This window comes from Ictidomys tridecemlineatus, chromosome 7, assembly GCF_052094955.1.
Source record: "Ictidomys tridecemlineatus isolate mIctTri1 chromosome 7, mIctTri1.hap1, whole genome shotgun sequence".
NCBI classification, from domain to species: domain Eukaryota; kingdom Metazoa; phylum Chordata; class Mammalia; order Rodentia; family Sciuridae; genus Ictidomys; species Ictidomys tridecemlineatus.
Genome location: NC_135483.1, coordinates 21,709,967 through 21,733,711, shown reverse-complemented (window position 1 = coordinate 21,733,711; position 23,745 = coordinate 21,709,967). Strand labels below are relative to the sequence as shown.

At 39.4% G+C, this 23,745-nt stretch overlaps 1 protein-coding gene across 1 annotated transcript in view; it reads left to right on the top strand.

Annotated features, from left to right (window-relative positions):
* The window catches only part of Slc30a8 (solute carrier family 30 member 8), a 38,110-nt gene extending 15,912 nt beyond the window's left edge, over positions 1-22,198 (top strand). The window contains exons 3-8 of the mRNA XM_005316214.3: positions 3,411-3,557; positions 7,578-7,731; positions 11,841-11,991; positions 13,600-13,705; positions 19,703-19,837; positions 21,180-22,198. Coding sequence (XP_005316271.1) covers positions 3,411-3,557; positions 7,578-7,731; positions 11,841-11,991; positions 13,600-13,705; positions 19,703-19,837; positions 21,180-21,325 — 839 coding nt within the window. The 3' untranslated portion in view covers positions 21,326-22,198. The remainder of the gene's footprint in view (positions 1-3,410; positions 3,558-7,577; positions 7,732-11,840; positions 11,992-13,599; positions 13,706-19,702; positions 19,838-21,179) is intronic.
* Positions 22,199-23,745: the final 1,547 nt, after the last annotated feature.

Sequence of the window (23,745 nt, the reverse complement as noted above, 5' to 3'; positions counted from 1 at the left end):
CATCAACCAGGTGGTAGTGGTTCTTCAGGAATATAGGGTGCTGGACTTTGGGGGTCATGGAAATTTCCACCAAGATTTCAAAGGAAGGCTTGGGAGGCCAGGCAAAGTGTAGCAGAGTTGGAGTTCCTGCAGGATGCACCTGAGAGCAATGGGTGAAGTGAGAAGGATGCTGATGCTACAGTGGATACCGCTGAGATTAGGAGATGCCAGTACCATGGGATGTCTGCTGAGGATAACTGCAGGAATTGAGCAGAAATAAGCTGGGAAGGATACCACTGTGGGCCACAGCCAGCAAGACTATAGGAGAGAGCTATTCAAGCTCTGTGAAGAGAACATCATGATGCCACGTGCCCCAGATGCTGGATAAGGAACTATAGGCTTTGCTTTCCCAGCTAGATTTCAATCTTGTTTTGGTCCCATCTTTTCTTTTGATGCTCCTATTTCTCCCTTTTTGAATGGAAATGTTTATTCTGTGCTTTTATATATTGGATATATGTAACTTGCTTTTAATTTTTACAGGGACTCACACTGTCTCAGTGGAGGTGTTGGACTTGGACTTTGGGGAAATACAGAAACTGTTAGACTTTGAGGGAAAATGGACTAAATGTATTTTGTGTTGTGAGGTGGGCATAAGATTTGGGGGCCAAGGGCAAAATGTTGTGGTTTACATATGAGGTGAGACAATGCAAGAAAATTCAGAGGTAAAATTCCTCCCTTGCCTTGTTATAAGTGCACTGTTCTGCATGTCTTACTAAGAATTCCATAAATATGACTGCTACAGCCTTAGTTTATGCCTTTACCCTATTTTTCTGTGGCTTTTCCTGTAGCATTTTAACCTCTAGCTCATATCTCTGAAAAGTCTCTCCAGTCGAGAAGTTTAACCTAATCAGTGCATTAATTTCATTGATAGGGATTGACTGGGTGATCACTGCAGGTAGGTAGGGTATGGCTGGAGGAGGTATGTCATTGCGAGTGTGCCTTTGAGGTTTATATTTGGTCCCTGATGAGTGGGTATTCTCTGTTTCCTGATTGTTATGTCCTGATCTGCTTTCTTCTGTCATGCATTCTGCCTTGATGTTCTGCCTCAGGTTGGGCCCAGAGCAATGGAGCTGGCCATCTGTGGACTGAGACCTATGAAATCATGAATGACAAATAAACTTTTTCTCTTCTAAAATTGTTCTTTTCAAGTGTTTGATTCATAGTGGTAAAAACAAACAAACAAACAACAACAACAAAAAAAACAGACTAAAACATGTCTTGTCAAGAATTCCATAAATATGATTGCGACAGCCTTAGTTCATGCCTTTATCATATTTTTCTGTGGCTATTACTTTAACTTTTTAACCTCCTGCTCCTTAGCCCTTCAGTCATCTTCCATATTCCATATTTGTTGCAAAGATCTCTCCCAAATTTCAAGTGCAATCATGTAACAACCTTGGCTCAAAATCTGAAGTAGATCCTATTATCCCATTGAATAACATTCAACTTCTTTAGCATGACATATAGTACCCCACACAAGTATCCCTAACCTGCCTTTCAAGTCCCATTTATAGTCTTGCCAATACTTCATATCAACTAATTTCCACAAATATACCACATTCTTTCATCTCTGTATCTGTGTCCCTGTTCTTGTCTCTTCCTGAAAAATGCTTTTCTTCTTGCTAATGCTTATTTCTCTCTTCTGTCTAAAGTTCCTCAATATTTCAAGTGCTCTCTCATCTCCTGACTCTTTAGAAGGTCTTCAGTGCAATGTTAGATCACTGAAGGGAGGTGATTTATTTATCTTTGTGTACTCTGTCCCTGGTATCGTGCACAGTAAGGCCCAATAAATACTGGCTGGAAGATTGAATTAATTGTCAATAACCTCCCATGCTTTCAGGAGCAAGTGCAAGTGCACTCATAAACTTCGTCTTGCAAACAATTTGCTCTATTGGATTCAGCACTGGTTGTCCAGTTTTCTGGATGGTTCTCATAAGCAGCTCTGATTGTTGCAAAATGGTTCTCATTCCCAGGCTTTCATATTAACATGCTTCTTCCAAAGCAACACTTCTTTCTCATTGTCTCCTGACTCCGCACAGCCTGTTGAAGAATTCCTATAGGACCATCTCCTTGACTTAGACTACAATTTCTGTGCAGCACACAGAATCATCATCATTCATTGCTGAGATTGCAGCATGCTGCTTATCTGCATGGAGTCATTCTCCAGGCAAGAAATAATGCATTATTAACACAGCTTTATTATCAGGACCAAGTTTGGCAGATAGAGCAACATTAGAGGATAATTGGAAGGACAGCTGATTTGTTAGCAAAATGTTGCCTTTTGGCTAATGAATCATTCCGATTTTTGCACTGACAGCTCAGTAACAAGCTTGAAGACTACTTTGCTTCAGACCATTAAACTTTGACAAACCAGTTATTAAGTACAGCTAGAGCCAACGGTCTGTGGGGATTATTGCAATTATGAGCTATCTCTGTAATTTTTTTTAATCATTAGGCAAGACAAGGTGAGTCTGATGAGGGAGGGCCTGATGACTGACAGTCCCTTGCTTTGTAGTACACAAGGCAATAAACAGCTGCAGGAGGACTAATCAGTCAGCAAAAGCTCTTTGCTGGGAAGATGTAGTAAGAGCAATAAAGGTTATTGCTCTCAAATGACAAATCCTGTTCAGGAAGAGAAGGACAAGGCTTTCCTTTAATTTCTAGTTTGGAGGCTGAGGTCTTTTCAAAGGAGAATTAGAGGGGTAAAGAGGAAACATCCCAAATGGAGAGAAAAATCAAGGCTGGACTCGTGCTGGGAGTCTTGCTGGGCTCAATTCCTATGCTATTTTGAACTCTTGTGGCATTCAACATGCCCATTGGACAGTACCCGACCTTTTCCCATTCTGGTCCTCCCTATGTGTGAAAGGGATCTTGAACTCAGGTGGATAATAAAAAAACCATTTGAACAAAAAGAAGTGGCAAGGACTATGGTAAAACTACAAGTCGATTAATTATACATCTGTGGGCCAGATGGCAGCATCTGGTCTGCAGATAGAGGTCCAGGTCCTCAGCGGGCACTTTGAGACCCTTTGAATCTGCCTATACCCCACAAGCATCACCTTTCCATATTCCCCTTTTTAGAATCTGTATGCTCCAGTCTAACTGGGATGTTCTCCACATGTGCCCTACACTTCCCAATCTCAAATACTTTAATTTTCCCTTGAAATTCATTTTTTATGTAGTTGAATCGTATTGACTTTATGGGTCCATTTCTTTATCTGTCAAATTATGAAAAAGGAATAAATTAAAACAAGAGAAGATGCCTCTCTCTTCTAAAGTTGGGTGAGTCAGTAACATTTTTCATCAGCTATGGTTAGAACTGCTGTGAATCTAGCTGCATTCTGGGCCTTATGATGTTTTGCATTCCTTAGGTGGGCACATTGCTGGGAGTCTTGCTGTCGTCACGGATGCTGCCCACCTCTTAATTGACCTGACCAGTTTCCTGCTCAGTCTCTTTTCCTTGTGGTTGTCATCAAGGCCTCCCTCTAAGCGGCTGACGTTTGGGTGGCACCGAGCAGGTATAGTTCTTCACTTGAAAAAATAATAACCAAGTGGTGCTGCAGAGTCAAACTCAGGGTTAAAATGGAAGGTAAAGAGTGAAGCCTTGTTCAAAAGTCTCTTAGGGATACACATCTTTGTGCCCAGGATAAAATAGATATGGGAATGCATGCTGCTAATAGTAATTCAACTAACAACCAGATGAATGGTGCTACCTCTTGTTTTATGGGACAGTTGGAACACATGTGTCATTTTAGGAGCCACCCCAACACTAGGATCTCAGTGTATGTGACAATGATAATGCTATTCATTTAACTACTTGTATTCCTGGAAGAGAGGATTAAGCTAAAGTTTCTGCCATATTGCAGAACAAGACTCAGAGAGCCTAAGAGAGTTGCAGAGATTGAAGAATTTCTCCCTAGGAAGTCAGGAACACATCATGGGCCTTCCTGCTCACAGAAAGCATTGCTATGGTTTGAATGCTGCCTCCAAAATTCATGTTGCATTGTAATTGTCATTGTGACATTGTTAATAGGTGGAATCTTAAAGAGACGATTACGTCATGAGGGTTCTGCTCTTAGTAGTGGATTAATGCCTCAATTGCAGGAGAGGGTTCCTGATGTAAGGATGCGTTTGGCCCATTCTCTCTGTCTTGTGCCTGCTCTCTTGCCCTTCTGTTATCCTGTGATGCAGCATGGAGGCCCTTGCCTGATGCTGACACCTTGCTCTTTGGACTTCCCAGCCTCCAGAACTGTGAGAAATAAATCTCCTCTCATGATAAATCACCCAGTGCTTTTTGTTAGCAGGAAAAAAAATGCACTAAGACAGTCATCAGAGAATGCCTGAATATATTGCTCAGTCAGTCATCACCCACACAACAGAAGTAAAAAGAGGAGGAGGAGCAAGAAATGAAATTTCACTTTGGGGAGCTTTTTCTTCCACTGAGAGTAATTGCTTCCTTTTAGTGAGGAACTGGCCCGGCTCATGGCAAAGGTTTACTTTCTGGGACCTTCTAATTTTGGCTCATTTTTATAAATTCACCTACCATTTCTTTCTCCCCAACAACTGCAATTCTACTTCTCCTCCTCTGTCCTGGGAACCAAAAGTTACAGCTCCATGTTTTTTACATTGCTTGAGAAAATCAATATAAAGGAGAAGAGGGCAGAGCAAGGACACCCATGTTGCTAGCCTTCGCTGAAGTGTGCCGGTGGATGAGGACCACAACTCCTAGACTACAGACTACAGGTTTTCAAGTTTAGAGTGATAGGAAGTTCTAATTTCATATTAAACAATTTACCATTGCAGATATTTTGGGATTGCTTTCCCTTTATATTCAGAGAGAGATGAGATAATAAAAGCAATAAAGAGTTTGTCACCGTATGATCTGAGAATGCTTCCACCGTTCCTGGACAGAGCCACACTTGAAAACCATGAACCCATCATTTGTCTATATAATTTTTTGCATGTATTTCATTCTTACCAATTCCATTGATCAGAGCTGTTTTGTAAATGTAGGTTAGTTTGTAAACACAGGATGGACTCAGAAATTAGGTCATTAATGCCCTTTGTCAACGTGGCCATGGAAATCCATGAACGTTGATATGCCAGAAGACCAAGGCTGTTCAAAAGAACCCTCTGCTACGAGAGAAAATATTTAATCATTGAGTATAATATGGCTGTTGAGGACTTTAAATGTGGTGGTACAACTGAAGAATAAGAGTGGTTTTTATTTTAAACATTTTCATTTAAGTAGCCACACATGATGGATGGCTATCATGCTAAGTAGACATATTGGTGAGCCCATCCTAGTCCACCCACAAACTGGTCTGACCAACCTGATGGCCTTACTCATCTCATGGTTTTCTTAGCAATCATAGTACCATTTGTCAGTGGTTCCTGAGGTGCTTTTTAATTTAGTTTTATTTTAACTCGTTTCTTTTGGATTTCTGTCCTGTTGAGACCTGACTCTTGTTTCTTGATGTTTGGGCTTTACCATCCCAGCTCCTTGTCTCACTGTACCTCTCTGTTCCTGGCTTTAGAGTGAGACGTGCTCTATTTCCATATCCTGATTTGGATTCTTACAGATAGGATGTTTGCGACTTGATATCTCTGAATCCAATCTCTGTTTCTAGATAACCATAAATTCTTGAGTGTGGTCCTTATTAATTTCTGCAAAGGGAGTTTTAAATAGTCTGAGCCGACTAATAAAATAATAAATATCTTTTGAGTGTTTGCTATATGTCATATTGGTTTCTCAGAGTTCCCTTATCAAAGTGCTTCAAACTGGATGGCACAAATAAAAATTTTTCATCTCACAGTTCTGGAAAACAGAAAGCAAGGATCAAGACATCAGCAAGATTGGTTCCTTCCGACTGTGAGTGAAATCTTTTTCTCTGAGCTGCTGGGGTTCCTGGGTTTGTAGATCCCTGCTTTAATCTTTACATGTTATTTGTCCTGTGAGCATGTCTGTATCTAGATTTCCTCTTAGAATAGATATAACAGTCATATAGGATTATGGGACTACAATATGGCCTCATCTTAACTAATTATATCTCAAGGACCCTATTTCTAAGTTCACAGTATGAGGTACTAATAGTTAGCACTTCAATAGATGAGTTTTGGGGGGACACAATTCAACCCATAGCATATATGGCATTATGTTTTTAATATTTATTTTTTAGTTTAGGTGGATACAATATCTTTATTTTAATGCTATGTGGTGCTGAGGATCAAACGCAGTGCCTCATGCATGCTACCTGAATACTCTACCACTGAGTCACAACCCCAGCCCCATATATGGCATTATTTATAGATAAGGAAACTCAGGCTCAAATAGGTCAAGTGACTTGTACAAAGTCACATGGTCAGTCACTGACAGACCATCTGCATCTGATACTTGAACTCATGCCCTAAATACCTGCACCAGCATTCCCCATAGTATGAGAAAATATTACATGGATGGATGGATAGTAGATGATTTTTAACTGTCATATGGACAGTAATTACACATCCTAATATGCATCAGAAAACAAACCAGCACATCAAATTCATAATTTCATGGATAAATTTGTTTAGGAAGAAGCTGAGGGTGCAAAGTTGAATTTATTTGAAGAAAACGTGAAGTGACTAATGAGGCAGGTGGCATGTGAATATGGAAAAAGCCATAAAGGTTGTATGTAAATGACAGAGGTCTGGGAAATAATAGCTGCACACTGGGTAGCAGTGCTTTACCTCACCCAGACTACAGGGAACTGACATCTGAGATTAGTTTAAAGCAGGTAAGGATGACAGTATGGAATGTACCTGACCAGTGATTCACAGAATATTTCTAGACCCCAGTGGGTCTTTGGAATCCACTGAAGAGGCTGAGTTAAAGATCAGGGTAGGTGTGAAGCCATGCCTAAGTAAGCAAAGGTACTTTCCTCCGTGGGTAGATTGAACACTATCTTACCTTTAATATTAATGTAACTGTCTCCATTCTGATGCTTCTTTTCCTTGCAGTAGCTCTTAAAAGGCAGTTAGGGTGTTGATAAGGCTCTGAGCTCGCCTTTGTGTTTACAATATGTCGGGTTGGCAAATGAAACTCATTTTCATCAAGTACGATTTTATTTCACTAAAGGTGCCGGTACTGGCAAGTTGTAAATGTTTTATGGTAAAATTAAGAGTTTCTAAACACATTTTACTCGTTGTGTCTCATTATTTCATCCCCTAATAAGTTTCGATCATTTTAGCACCTGTTTAAATGAAAATCCCTGAGGAAAACAGTGAGGGCAGGCAGCAATTAATACGTTCTAAAGATGCTAAAATTGCTTAGAAATGTGGCTCATGATGAACTCAGACACTGGTGTTTTACGAATGCAACATTATAGTGCCTCATGTCAGCTCTAAAATCCACCCACACTTTTGCTTCATGAATCACTGAGTGAACTAGTTTGAAGCTTCTTTCTCTAGGGAGAAAAGCAATCTTATGACTCGAGTGTAAGTAGGTATTTTTTTGTGGGTCATTTGTGAGGAGTGTCCTTGTGTGTTTACATCCCTAGAGATCCTTGGTGCCCTGCTGTCCATCCTTTGCATCTGGGTGGTGACTGGTGTGCTGGTGTACCTAGCCTGTGAGCGCCTGCTGCACACCGACTACCAGATCCAGGCAACCGTGATGATCCTCGTTGCAGGCTGCGCAGTGGTGGCCAATATTATGTAAGTCGCCCCCATGCTAAGAGCCCATATGGTTTATCCTCAACCCTGTCTAGTTGAGGACTCTTTTGGAAACGCATCTACTTGTGAAGGTGATAACAGATCTGTCACCGTGTTCCAATGGCTCTAAAAGTGACATTAAGGCTATAGACTAAAAGAGATTTTAAATATTGGCTTCTATGACCTACCCATTTTGAAAGTTTCCACTGCACCGGAGACAGAGCCAGGATCTTTTGATACACATTATCTGGCTTAGGATTCACAGCACCCCAACTTCACTGATTAGGAAATTGCACTTCAGTGGATGAAATAGAGTGCCAGTTATGGAGAGTCAGTGTTTGAATCCAGAACCACAGACCCAGAATTGAGCTCCAAGCCATTCCGGGCATGTTGATAGTTCCATTGGGGATAATACTTTCTCCTCTTTAATTTTATTTTTTTTTGGCTGAAACAGATTATGAGTTCCCAGAAAGTTGAGTTAAAAGGCATCTTAGAGTTTATTCACTTCAATTATCCTTCTACTTTTTAATGCTCTTTTCCAATATCTCCATAAAATTGCCATTAGTTTTGTATATTATCACAGAACTAATAACAGGGAAGTTATTTTCCTCAAAACCAATATTTTTATCTTTGCTTCACTGTGCCTGCATGAAAATTCTTCAAGATAACGTTAGCTAGACTCTCCCTTTAGTTTCTACCCATTCTCTCATCCAGGCAACCTTAAATCAATCTTATCAGAAATGATGATTGAAAATCTCTTGCATATAGGTTTGCTCTTCCCAAAGTTGACTACTGGATTACACACAACAGTGGAGTTTGGATCCCAGGGTTTTGATACTTTTGAGTTAATTTCCCCCTTCTTACTTGATGATCTAATTCTAAAACTATCTATCCATCCATCCATCCATCCATTTATCTATCTACCAACAATCCACTACCTATCTACCTATCACCTGTAGAAGACAGAAAAATGACACTCCAAATATGCCCACATCCAAATCCCTGGAATTTCTGAACATGTCAATTTACATAGCAAAAATAATTCTGTAAATGTGAGTAGGACTCTGAGATGAGGAGATCATACTGAGTTTTCCACATGGTCGCATGTTGCCATGTGGGTCCTAAAATGAGGAAGGTAGAAGTTCAGAGAGAAGAGCAGATGCTACACTGCTACACTACTGGTGCTGACACCGAAGCTGGAGGGAGAGATCTGGGACCATGGGATAGAAGTGGCCTCTAGAAAACGGACAAGGCAAGAAAATAAATTCCTTCCCACAAATCTATCAGGAAGAATGCAGTCCTGCAACCCCACGTTAGACTTCTGATTCCCAGAACTAGAAGATAATAAATTTACATTGGTTTAAGGCATTAAGGGTTTGTGGGAATGTTACAGCATTAATAGAGGACTCATATACGGGTTGAACGTCCTAATCCCAAAACCCCAAATCTGAAATGTTCTAAATGCAGAAACTTCTTGAACACCAACATCTGCTCAAAGTTTCAGATTTTTGAGCATTTTGGATTTTCAGATTAGAGATGCTTAATTCATAAAGTGTATGCAAATATCCTAAGATATGACAAACTCAAAAAATCCAAAACGCTACTGGTGCCAAACATTTCTGGTATTCAACCACGACTACCTACTTGTCATCTAGCCATCTTGCAGTGCAGCTTGATACATGTCATGAGGTCAGTTTTTACATGGGAGTGAAGAAGACAGCGATGGAAGAATGGTGCTTTGAACAGAGGATTGTAAGAGAGGGCACAATGGAATCTCTGGAATTCAGGGACAAGCTGAGCACTTTAAGTTCGCAAATACTGCCTTGTGTCCCTAAGTCTTACATCCTGGGGCTGCGGTCCCCCACCTCTCAGTTCATGAACTATTGTTCGTCTCAGAGCTAAACGATCAACAGAATAATGTTTAATCTGCCATCACTAGCTAGATCCTCTCTCCTACCAGCTAACCTGAAACTGCATTTCACATTGGCACTGGAAGAAAGAGTGTGGGCAGATCAATTCAAATCTATCATTTTGAGGAGATAAATGCTCTAGAGCACATGTACTGCTGCCTGGGGGTCAATAACATCATCTTTGCATAAGGAGAACAATATGTCCTCAAGGCAGCAGGAAGAATGAAAGTATTAATAATTTCCCAAGAGTCATATGTCACATAGGTTGTGTCAATGCTACACAAAGATGAAGGATATTCCTAGCCAACTGCCACATCAATCTGGGACTTTAATGATGGAGTTCTACTTTCAAAATAGATACCATCCAAGTTTTCTTTTTTACTGTGACTGCTTTTGAACATTGACCTTAACCTTGCAAGTACTTTTCATTCTTAGAAAGACAAGGGAATTGAAAAGCCCTGCCTTCTTTGTGCAAACAGATAGTTATTTATGGATAAAGGTGCTGAGTGACTGTAATGTTTTCTCCAAGAACTGAGATCGCAGTTTGCAAATTCTGCAAGATATTGTAGTGATTGCATATGGAGAAATCAGAATTGCAATTTGCAAATAAATTTGGAATAAATCTATTCCTTGGGGACCCAAAATCCGGACAGAAAATTCTAGTAGAAGTGGTGAAGGGGTTCTGTGATGAAGGGTGTAGACAGAGCTTTAAGGCTATTGCAGGCTAATTTTTTTCTGCCTAAAATATTCCTTCCTTTCATAACCTTTTAAATTCAGCTCACTTGCTATATCTCTCTAAGTCAGGCTCCTCTGTTGGCATTATCCAAAGCAGCAATTCTTAGTAACCATATTATAATTAGAAATTTCCATTTGTGTTAGTTTGTGTGTGCAGGCACGTGTGTGTGTGTGTGTGTGTGTGTGTGTATGTGTGTAAAATCTTTGCTGTCTCTAACACAGTTAAAGCTGCACTAGGGAGGGACTGCATATATTTTTATTCACTATATAACTGAAGTATTTAATAGCACTTGGGGCATGAGTTCTTAAGAAAGTTTTACCTTTTTAAATAAAACAAGTAAAAGGGTGAATGACACTGTGATGATCATATATGGTAAATCTGGAAGAGTGTCTGTTAGCTGCCAGTCACATTGGGCTGTCTGACTTTGAATTGTAACTCATAGCTAAGATGTTTCTATCCAAACACAACAATCTGAAAACTGTGCCTTCTGTAATGATCACATTTTTGGCACACAGCAGTCATTCCACCTTGTGGTGATGGCTTAAGACTTAACAAACACTTTTACCTGCAAAAGACTATATATGTAGTGTCCCAAGCAATAAGAGATTTTTAAAAAGTCTTTATTCCAAAATGTTCCAAAAGGGTATTTGGCAAAACATTCCTTGTTGACCATCAGTGAAACAATTCTCTTTTTATTTCTAGTATAAACTTTGTGAATGTTATAGATAAATAGAATCAGTTGCATAATTTTTAGTGACTACTACTTTATCACCTTGACTTGGACAAGAGATGCTAACTTTGCAATACATTGTATATGTATGTGTGTGTGCACGCGTGATGTACATAACAAGTACTTTTACAATATATTAATGTATCTTTGCTTCTAGATAAATAACTGTATATACATACACAAAACACTCTCACCATATGCCATTAAGAAATTATTCAAATTTTAAATGCTCATAGAAATGAACAAAATTAAGTAAAATAAAAGTTTAAAAAAATCCCATGATGAGATTCATTCACTATTATTTTGTTTTATCCCTTTCCATTGCTTTTTGCATTTGAAACCAGTACATTAAATCAAGCTCTCCCAAGCTGAGCTTTAAGTATAAATCAGTGGCTGACATTTAGTAGATAATGAAATTTTTCCTTTTTATTGTAAAATGTTTGATTTTTATCAAAGAAATGTTGCTTTCCCATTTTAATGTGAAAGAGAATAACATTAGGTGGATGAATGAGAAAACTGAGGTAAATTTTTATAGTTTGTCCTTGAGTGAAAAATTTAAAACTCTTGTGATACACCTGTATTCAAACATAACTCCAAAATGATACATTGTAAAGCGTACTGTTTTTTTAACTACCTGCCATTTTGAATAATGCGTGCTATTGCCAGCTCCTTTGTTCTGCTGCCTAGGTTTGTAAGGGCTAATCTCACCTGTGCCAAGAACATTGTTGTCTTTCAGACTAGCTGTGGTTTTGCACCAGAGACACCTTGTCCACAATCACAACGAAGTACAAGCTAACGCCAGTGTCAGAGCAGCTTTTGTGCATGCCCTTGGAGATGTATTTCAGAGCATCAGTGTGTTAATCAGCGCTCTTATTATCTACTTTAAGGTGAGTGCATGTGCATGTACCCATATTGTAGTAATTACATGCATTAGCACAGAGGCTGACCCTCCAATATTGCAAATACCAACAACCTTATCTGAGTTTACGATACAAACTGCTTTGTGAGATTAAAACAAACACTCAAAGCCTGAAACCTGAGTCTTTCCCAAATTTCTAAGAACTATGTCTTTAACTATTGGGCTGCCAATCTTTCAAAAAAGCAGTTCCTTTCGCCATGCCATTAAGGTAGACAACAATGAAACTATTAATACCTTAGAGTTCTTAGGTCGTAAGCAACAGAAAAGATCTCTGACTCATTTAAGAAAAAATAAATAAATAAACACGTGTATTGGCTGAGATCTATTGACCGTATTTCAGGACGGAAATCAAGGTAGAAATATGGGCAAGTTTTGGTATCTAAATTTCATAAATAATAATAACTTCTGTCTCAGGCACCATGCTAAAATAAATGTGACTTGACCAAGTTTTTTCTTCCTGCTCTTGTCGCTGCTGAGGATTTATATTTCTTGGAAGGTGAGTCCAGTCGACCCTAGTTTGGGTCCTGTGCCTGCCACCTGGTTGGGGAAGATTAAGCACCTGATGATTCACCTGTCCTACCAATATTGCTCATAAGCAGAAGGGTTTGGTTCCCCCAAAGCAGGATTCTAATTCAAGAACCCTCTCACCCTGAACAAATAAATATGCTCTGCAGATTGCTATCTGTTAATATCAAGAATGAACAGGGGTGGGTAAGGGAGGGTGGGGAGGGAAAAAGAAGGAAGGAAGCTTTTAGCTCTTACCTTTTGCATCATGATGGTCCAATTTGCAGGGACTCTTTACTGTCTTTCCTAAGATATAAAAATATGTAAGCAAAATCACAGACATATATGAATTTGAGAAAATGTTCCTTGAAAACTTCAAGACTAAGGCAGAAATATTTTAAACTTGGAAGAATTAGTTGAGTTTGAGAGACCCTTTACAAAGGTTAGGTTGATGCTGAGTTTCTTAGAGAGTGGAGCCTGGACTTGCCTGTGGCATTGAATTTCATCAAGGGAAGAACAGTAGGTGTTTTACTCCGAAGTTATGGGATCCAGTAGAGAGAGAGAGAGAGAGCAGGAGTGACACCTTTGCTTAGACCCTTAGGGCTGTGACACAGATACCTATCTCAGAGTATGTGTAATAGAGGAGAAGGAAAGAAAGAGTCTAACCCCAGGACACCAAGACCAAGGGCTGGTTGCACTTGGGACAAATGCAACCTCTCAGTAAATGATATCCTTTCTTGTCCTCATCATAATTAAGGCTGAACAGTCATTGCACATTGTGGGCATCTTTGTGCTTGTTTTTACACATATAGAGAATTTAAATCAGACCTCATAAGAATGTCTTTCACTTTCATTTTCGAATAGTCTCTACTCTTTGGTCACTGGTAATTTAGAGCTGAAAGGACAGATTGAGTCTTCAGGAAGGACATCTTGCCTTTGTGTTGGATGTCAAGTGTCAGGGGGACAAATGTGTGACTGGGAAAGACGGGAACAGGGAACTGCAGCTATTTTATTAATCAAGCTTTCTCCAAGAGAAATATGAATTCAGTTAACCAAAATTGCTGTTTTTTAGCCAGACTACAAAGTAGCTGACCCAATCTGCACATTTATCTTCTCCATTCTGGTGCTGGCCAGCACTGTCATGATCTTAAAGGACTTCTTCATCTTACTTATGGAAGGTAGGAGAGATCTCATGATTATTCCTAAGATCAATGCTTTTGTCCCCTATGATCACACAAGGGGATGGCTGCAAGGTGTGCTCACTATTAATTTGTATTATGGAAAAATTTATAAAGCTGATAAGGAATTTTTTGTGAACATGAACATTTGATTTTTATTTATATGGGAACAGATAAAAAGTGGCTTCTACTTGTATCTCGAGCAACTGTTAAATATCCCACATCATAAATATGGTCAGTGTTTTCGCTGCTGTGACTAACAGATCTGACCAGAACAACTTATAGAGAAGGAAAGTTTATTTGAGGGCTCATGGGTTCAGAGGTCTTAGTCCATAGAAGGCCGGCTCCATTCCTCTGGGCTCTAAGAGAGGCTGAACATCATGGCAGAAAAGGGTGGCAGAGGGAGGCAGCTCACATTGTAATCAGAAAGTAGACAGACTCCACTTGCCAGATAAAAATATATATACCCCAAAGCCACACCCCAATTCCCACCTCCTCCAGCCACACCCTACCACTTCAGTTACCACTCAGTTAATCCCTACCAAGGGATTAAATCACTGATTGGGTTAAGACTCTTACAACCCAATTCTTTTGCCTCTGAACCTTTTTGTACTGTCTGTCTCACATGTGAGCTTTTGGGAGACACCTCACATCCAAACCATAACAGTAAGTATAAACATTACCAGTGGAGAAAGATATTGCCAAAATATAATTATATTCCTAATGATACCTGGAGAAGACTTAAGAAAGACAATAAAAATCTACCTCTCAGGCAACATTATATCTGAACATTTATGTCTGATTGTGGTTTGAAGTACAAGAACACCAGGGTGACTTATTTGTCAAGTGCTTACTGAGCTCTGACTGCTGGATCATGTGCTCAAAACTAGAGCTACAGAGATGAGCTGAGATGAGACTTGTTTCTGTCTTCAAGAGTGAAACTTTAGTGAGAGGAGAAAGAGATAATTCAAATAATTACTCAGAAATGGAATTGAAGTGCTACTGAGAAATGACGTGGGAATTTGAACAGCTGGGGGAGAGAGACAGGGGGTCCCCGGGGTGTGCTGAAGAGGTGATGTTTTTTGACTTGCTCTCCCCCTGGTAGGATCTCATGCTAATTAACCTCATTCAACATAGCCAGAGTCTAGTCCTGATGACTCTTCTGGCTGGTCTAGCTCCTGGGGTCTTCTAATTAGTCAGGAAGTGATGAAATGCCTTCACTGTCAAGAAATTTTTCGTATGACTAAAGCTTACTGGCCACCTCTCCTGACATTATGCATTTTGCTGATTTTCTTTTCCTTTGGCAAAAGTAGTTGAAGAACTGCTAGTTTTCGCCCTTTCCAGGCTACATCTTTACTGGCAGTTAGGTTGGAGAGAGATTGTGCAATTGAAAAGGTAGAATTGCAGAGACCTCAGTTCAAATTCTAGCCATGAAAGTTTCGAGCACTTAAGTTCAGGCTTAATTCTGAACTTCAGTTTTCACTTTGTAGTGTTGTTGAGAGGATTAGATGGATCTATGGCATCATTTCTGGAACACAGTGGGAACTGGATATGTACAACCTCTTAGCTAGCTTTTTAGTTTGACTAGAATATAGGAACTATAAAGCTAGGTTGTGGAAATGAACCCTATACTGCATATTATTCTCACATCAAGAAAGTCCCAATTCTTGGCCACAAGCTGTGTCCATAGACCTGGTCAGTCATTGATACTAATGACCTCCAAAGAGCTAGAAAAGAGAGTCTTGATCAGAATAAATTTACCTTTGTCACTGGAAAAACTATTTGATACTAGGTGAAATGGGGAGAGCTACTGACTCACAGTGATGTTATCTTAGTGTACAAGTTGAGTAGCCATTATCCAAAATACTTGGGACTAAAGTGTTTCAGGCTTTAGAATTTATTTTTAACATTTGCATAATGAGAATATCTTGGAGATGGAACTCAAGTCTAAATGTAAAATTCACTAATGTTTCACACACACCTTGTGCACACAGCCTGAGGTAATCCTATGCAATAGTTTTAGTGCTCCTGCATTTTGACTGAGACCCATTCTTGTGACCTCATGTTGGTTCTGAAAAAATTTTGGATTTTGGAGGATTTCAGGTTTTGGGTTTTAGTTAGGGAAGTTCAATGTACTAAAGTAAATTAGAGGCATAAGTTTCTTGATTATATTTGCAAGGTGATTTATCATCATTACATTGACAGTTTGTAATGAACATAGATGATGTCATATTTTCTATTCTACTTATTAGAAAAACAGACATTACAGAGGATTTTGCTTAAAAAATCTTGATAGACTGAGCCAGCAGTTATCAAACTTTGGAGGCATCAAAATTACTTAGAGGTGTTATTGAAGTGCAGATCACTGGGCCCAAACCCACAGCTCTTGGGTCAGTAGGTCTTGTGTGTGAGAAGGGGCTGAAAGAGCAAGAATATGAATTTCTGCCAAGATGTTGATGCTACTGGTCCCAGCACCATACTTTGAGATTCCTCCATGAGGAGAAGGATGATGATAGCTCTGGGAATTATCTGGAAATCTCAATCAGATCTGGAGGTTTGCATCATATCAACTATCCGGATAATTAAAAGTATCCAAAACAAAAAGAACTTTTCTTTTTGTCCAGCTCATTTTGAGTCATGGTAGACCAAGTCCCAGAGTGCAGTCACCTTCAGTAACACTATTGAGTGCACATTTAAGAATTCTACTTGGGGCTGGGGATGTGGCTCAAGTGGTAGCGCGCTCACCTGGCATGCGTGCGGCCTGGGTTCGATCCTCAGCACCACATACCAACAAAGATGTTGTGTCCGCCAAATACTAAAAAATAAATATTGAAATTCTCTCTTTCTCTCTCTCTCTCACTCTCTCTTTAAAAAAAAAAAAAAAGAATTCTACTCCTAGTGGGCACCGTCATTATTGGCAGATAGTGCTATGACACTAAAATGGATAATGGAGATGAACATTCACTACCCATTTTCTAAACTGAGTAACAAATGAACTTTTTGGCTTTGAACTTGAGAATATTTGGTCTGTCAAATCACAGGTGCCTCTATTTTCGTTCCTGAGGGCCAAGTACTAAGCTTCAGCAATTGTCACTATTATGGAAATTACTGACTTACAGAAAGATCAGAGAAAAACTGAAGTACAGTTTAAGATGATTGTTTTCCACCCCTCCTATCTCAGAAAAACTCTTCCCTGGAAATTATCTCTCTTAAATTTTTAAAGGAACAGTACAGAGTCTGGGCTAACTTAGCTAATTAATGAAAATGGCAGGTAACTCTTTACTGGAAGACACCTAATTTTTTAGATTAGTTCAATATAAAATAATTCCATACCTGGTAAAATTTTAAAATAATACAGAAAAGTATAAAATAATAAATTGTTTCCCCATATTTCCACCTCTAAATTCTCAATCCTGTGCTTCAGGGGTCACTTCTATTAATAAGTAAACATACATTCATACATCTTTCCCAAAACATTCATTCATTTGCTTGCCTTTTTTAAAAATAAAATATGAGATTAAATGATGTTATTTATTTGTTCTATATCTTGCCCTCCTTCACTTGGAGATATTTCATATTACCACATAAACAATACCCCATTTTTTTCATATCTGCAATTACTCCACTGTATGAATGAATGTTTTTCCTTACAGTCGGCATTACAAACAATGTTGTGGTTACCACTACTATATGTGCATGTTTTTAACACTTTGTATCAGTGGAATAGTTCACAGAACTAGTATTTTTGTTTCAAAGTTATATGTATTTTAAAATTGGATAGATTGGCTACTTTTACCCAAGATACCACATCAATTTCTTTGCTATTAACAGCATGTGCAAACACCTTTTCACATCCTCATCATCACTGAGTATTATCAAACTAGTGATTCTTTTCTCATTTGACAATTGAAGCATTATATATTATTTATTTCATATGTAATTCTTTAATTATTATGGCATTGAATGTTATTTTCAGTTATTTGTTAACTGAAATAATAGAAAGCCATGGAAGTTATCTTTTTAACATCTGTTTTGGATGTTTTCCTAGATACATTAATATTTTTTCAGACTTTTCCTCAATGAAAGAAGTTTCTAGGCTGTGCTGGAGCATCTGCATCATGAGGGATATGCCTTCTGCTTGACAACCTTATATCTTAGTATAAAATAAGTAATGGTGGCCTTTTGTTCTCCATAAAAGAAAAAAAGTAAATGTCAAATTATAATGACATCCTGACTTCAAGGGTCCTAGATGACAACAGGTCTTCACAGAGTCACCTGAAACTCCCCCAAAAAGATGACACACACTAGTTCTAAGAATGAAATTTTTGATTCCTTTGCCTAAACTCTTACCTTCGCTTGACATGTCAATGCTCAGAGATTCTTAAATCTTGAAAAAGGTAGGTTAGGATTCCTTATTTGTTTAAAGAGGTGGGTTTGGGCTCTAAATGCTCATGATAATTGTCTGATAAGTATTTTAAGAGACTTATATCCAGGCTCCAGAGAACTAGATTTAATTGTCTGGGGAGCCTTGATATATTTTAACATACAGCAAGACTGAAAAACATGTGAGGTCATGCTACTCAGGGACTCACAGGTGTTAGTGTCATGGTTCTTAATCTCACCTGTGTAAAAGACTCACCTGATGAGCACTGAGGTTGGGTCTCCTCCCCAGAGAGCTGATTTCATGGGTCTTGGGAGTAACCTTGTCATCAGGATTTCTAAACCGTGCCAGCAATTTTGATGTGCACACAAGGTTCAGAACCACCCGAAGATCTGGGGGTTTCAGAACCTCACCCATGGAGCTTTCCATTAGGGGGCCCAGAACAGAGCCAAATCTTTATTATTTTTAACAAACACCTCAGGTGTTTGCATTGTGCATTATATAGAGTTGAAATAGAGGCTACAAATGAATCATTCTTAGACATATATTCTACAGATCCTCTTTGAGTCATCTTTAGCTGACAGGGATTTTACTTAACATAAGATTTTACCATTGTTGTGCTGGTTGAATTGGTATTTTTCCAAAAATTTTTTTTGGGGGAGAAAGTTTTTCCAGAAATTTTTTTTTCAAAAAAAAAAAAATTCTTACATTGAGTTGATTTCTGTTTTCCTATTCCAACCAACCATCATTTCTGTTTCTCTCTCTGAAGTTAGCCAGAGAAACTGTCCTTACAGATTCATGTTCTGTCACCTTCTATATGACAGGTCTTGCAACATTTGAAAAAAGTGATCACACATCTCTTGGCCTTCTCTTCTCCAAATTAGAGACACCCAGTTCCTTTGCCCAAAAGAAGAGCTGATTGACTGCCAGATTTCCCACCTTCCTGTATTCCCCACGTGGTTTCTTTAGACACAAAGATGACAGTCAAACTATTCCATTTTCTGACCCAGCCATTGAATGCAGACTAATGTAGTAAACTAATGGAAACTTTACAAATCAAATAATAAGATGGTATTACAATGTTAGGTTCCTCTATTAGCACAGTCCATTGAGTGACCTGGTAGATAACCAATATTTTTATAGTTTTACAATTTACAAAGACCCGATATCTCTTGAAGGGTTCTTCAGAGAACTCTGTGATCTATAAATTGTTCTTATCATCCCTATTTTACTACAAATATGCTGAGGATCAGAGAAGCTTCATAATTGGAGTAAATTCACAATAGTTGTAGGCAGGATGCTAACTCAGGATTCATTGAATATCAAATCCCACGTCGCTTCATTTTGCTTTCCAGAGTGCACAAGGATAATTAGGAAAAGCACAATTAGTTTAATAATATACTAAGGATGATTACTGTTGTTGATTGTTGCATAGTAAATCCTGCAAGGATTCTGCCTGTGAACTTCTGATTGATGGTAAACCTTTGGAAATAGTCGTATTTGTAAACATTTGAAGTAGGAAGCCAGAAAAGGGGAGGGCAAGTTGGCGAGAGCTTGGCAGCACAGTTAGCCATCTCCACCAGTTGAGTAACGACGCCTCCCGCTCCTTCCATCAGGTGTACCAAAGGGCCTGAATTACAATGTTGTGAAAGAGCTCATCCTGGCAGTCGATGGCGTTGTCTCTGTGCACAGCCTGCACATCTGGTCTCTAACAACGAACCAAGTGATCCTCTCTGTTCATGTTGCCACAGGTCAGTGAGTTTTGTAAACTCCCCTAGGCAAGATTCCATCCTTGTCCTGAAAAGTCAGTAATTTCTCTTCTTTTCTGAGGGCTGACCTTAGTATCCATGGCCTGTCAAAACAGCTGTTGAGTGGTTTGTACTTTGAAAACCCATCCGTTTATAGTGGTTGTCACAGCAACCATGATACCAATGGCATTCTCCAGGCTGATTGCAGTGCAATACAAAGACCCAAAATGCCTGCCCAACTTCAAGGCCTTGGACTCTGAAAACTCCATTTCCACCTGTTTGGCTTGGTGTCTGACCACGAAAAATACAGAAAAGAATTTAGCAGTAAATCTTGATCGAATCTCTGCTGTGTGTAAGATGCTCTGCTCAGTGCAGATGTTAGAGGAAGAGACTGAGGCCCCAACCATAAAATTCAAACAAGCTAACAGATGTGCTGGGAGAATTAGGGAAGGTCCTTCCCTGGATGGTTGGAGATTCTGTGACCATGTGAGACGATTCTCAGGACATTATACTAACAGCTACTTTTCTTTTTTAAAGCAGAAGGTGATTGTGTCTCTGAAATGTCTCAGAGCTGGGAGAAATAGGAAGTGGGAGGTCTTTCACTGCCTCAGGAGAGAGCTTAGGCCAAGGATGATGAGTTAGGCTGCTAAAATATAGCTCAAGAAGTTACTTAGTGGCAGAGGGACAGGGACACCAGTGACCGTCATTTGAGGGCTATACTTCTCAGCCCTTCTCATCTTCTCTGAGGGGCTCAGATCTGGCTTCGGGGAATTTACAGCATTCTCTACACCCATATTTCACTGCAAATGAAAGAATATAGTAAACAATCAGGTTACCGGGGAAGGGACTTTATAGCCTCCTGATACCATTTGGGACAGGAAAAAAGATGGCAGTGGGGGTAGCTGCTCTAAGAGAGGTCTGTGGGGAGCTCTGAATGCTTCCTGCTTCCTGTCACTTGCCTTGATATAAATTCTAATTAAATCCAAAACTGCAACTCAGAGATCCCTGGGGGCTGGTGAGCAGGACTGTGTAAGAAATCACAGTTCTATCTTGGCTCTTGCAGGGTTTGTCTCCCCTCCATACTCAGTTCCTGGGAGTGCCAGGCTCCAGAGGTAACTATGGGCAGGAAGAGTTCCCATAGTGACAGGGCACTTTGCTGCACTTGAATGTCCCCTGCCTTGTCTGTGTGAACATAGCAGAGTCAAAGTGGCTTCCTCTGAGTGCTCTGCCTATGCTGCCCAGCTCCCCACCCCCCAGGCCCAAGACAAAGCATTTGAAGCTGAAGTCTTAGCCATGGCTCCTGTGTGTAATCAATGCTAATCTCACCCTGGTTCTTTATCAACAGCAGCCAGCCGGGACAGCCAGATTGTCCGGAGAGGAATTGCTAGAGCTCTCAGCAATAGCTTTCCTGTGCATGCACTCACGATTCAGGTGGAGTCTCCAGTCGACCAGGACCCTGCCTGCCTTTTCTGTGAAGACCCCCGGGACTAGTTCAGTCACACTGTCAGCTTCCTCTGTTTGATAGACCACAACATGCTGCTAGGCAACTTCTGAAACATCAGAAATAAGCAACCAAAGGAAGAATTTTGAGAAAGTCATGATACAGTGTAATGCACGTTTTATTCTGAAGATGCATATAGATCCATCCGTCAATTGGCTTATATACTCACCAGTAGCAGAGTTCAATTATAGGAAGGGTGTAAAGGTTATTCTTAACTGGCACCAAGATAACAGCTGTTTGTAACCATCGGCAATAAAAGTTTTACCTCCCTCCAATAAAGCATCCTGAAAATGAGTAGGTAAATATGAATTGAAGAAAGTCTTATCTCTTCAGTGGAAGAGACAAATAGCCACAAAATTCCCCCCAAACCTCAGGGGTAAAAGGGAATCTAGAGTCATTAGAATTTGATTTGTCCACCATCCTTAGCTAAGGTGACCTGGGCAAACATCTTCTTCTCCCATCAACATCACAACTAAATGGGGTAGAAATTCCCTCTGTTAGTCTTGGATACAAATTATGTCGTTATGTGTCTGAAAATGTTGAATTGTATTTTACTTTTCTGCATAGAAGTCCTGGGCAAAAGAAAAATTGTGAAATTACTGCTTTTTGAATGTTTTCATGTAGTATGACTTAATAATGCAAGAAAATGAGGAGACACAGAGAGGGAGAGTACTTGCCCAGGTCACATGGAAGGTAATTTGGTTAAGAATTAAGATCATAACTTTGAGATTTTGAAAAATATTGATGGAGTGCTAACTATCATTCAATTATTATATGAACTATTTAGATATATATGTCCATTGTTAATTTTTTCCTAACAATAACTTCGACAAATTGGAATAAATGCCATTATTGTATTAAAAAGACACAAGACTCAAAAATGTTAAGCAACTTGCCAATGTTATTTATGCATTCATTCAAAAAATAGTTTTTCTATGCTTGCTATGAACTGAGACATTGGTGAATGTCTTAGTCTGTTTGCTATTGCTATAACTAAATTACACAGACTGGGTAGTTTATAAAGATAAGAGGTATATATGATTCATGGCTCTGAAGGCAGGGAAGTTTGAAGTCGGGTGAGTACATATGGTGAGATCCTTCTGCTGGCAGGAGCTCTCTGCAGAGTCCCAAGCCAATAGAGGGCATCCACAAGGGAGAGGTGATGAGCCTCCTAGCTCAGCTCTCTTCTCCTCTTAAAAAGTCATAGTCCCATTAGATTAGGGTTCCACATGTCTGGTCTCATTTTAACCTTAATTATCTCCCAAAAGTTTCACCTCTAAATACCACGGTTGGATTAAGATCTCACAAGAAGGATTCAACTTCAACAAGAGTTTTGTGGGGACTGTTCAAACATAGCTGTGACTTTTGCCCTCAAAGAATTCTTTTTCTTTTGTGGGGGAGATAGTCATTGCATGGATAAACACACCCAGGAGCATATTACAGGGAGCAGCGATGATATGAAAGAAGAGAGAATTATGTAGATGGAGGAAAGTCAACAGTTTCTCTGAGGAAATAGCATCTAAATTGAGAGCTGAATAAAAAATGTAGGTACTATTAAAGTCAATTATAAGAGGAAACAAGTTCTAGAAGAAGAAATATATGAATAGACCCCCTGAAGAACTTGGTGCATTTGTGTACCTGAGAAAGGCCCTTGTAGCCAAGGGTACACTAGAGAAGTAGAGTGAGTTAAAAAAACATGAAGGACATGAAGCAGGAGAGATAAGTAAGGCCAGGTCAGAAAGTGGCTGGATCTATTTTGTCCTAAAGCCCATCCATACTTTCTTCGAACACTTTTTTTCTGTTTTTGTTTTGTTTTGTTTCTGACCTATAAATCAATGCCAACAATTAGTCATCGCTTCAGAAGTGGGTGAAAAAATGTGTATGATTGTACATTCTTCAAAAGGATGGGATAAATACAATGTTAAATGTACAAGCAAAGGGATGACAATGTTTCCTTTATGTGTCCTGTCCATCACTGAATGTGATTCACAGGTAGCACTGGACTTGACCCTGTGCTGTTCACAGGTAGCACTGGACTTGACCCTGTGTACACAACAAGTCTGGCTAAAGCAAGAGGTCACCTGAAGGAATTGGAAAGGTCATGAGCTGACCTTCCAAAAGGCCTTGATCCCTAGATTTTGGGTTATATCATTAGCATCAGGGCTCTGAAATAGAGGAGATGGAGTGGAATGGGTGGAATCTAAAACTACGGTGGAGGAATAAACTTGACAGAGAATTAGAAAACACAGTTTCCATCCCTTTCTTCTTCCCCCCCCCCATGTGTCTACCCTTAAATTGATTCTCAGTTTCTCTGGGCTTCAGATTCTTCCTTTGAAAACAGGGATCCCATTTTCACCAGAGGATTTTGGTCAGAATTACATGGGATAATAAACACAAAGAACAAGATTCT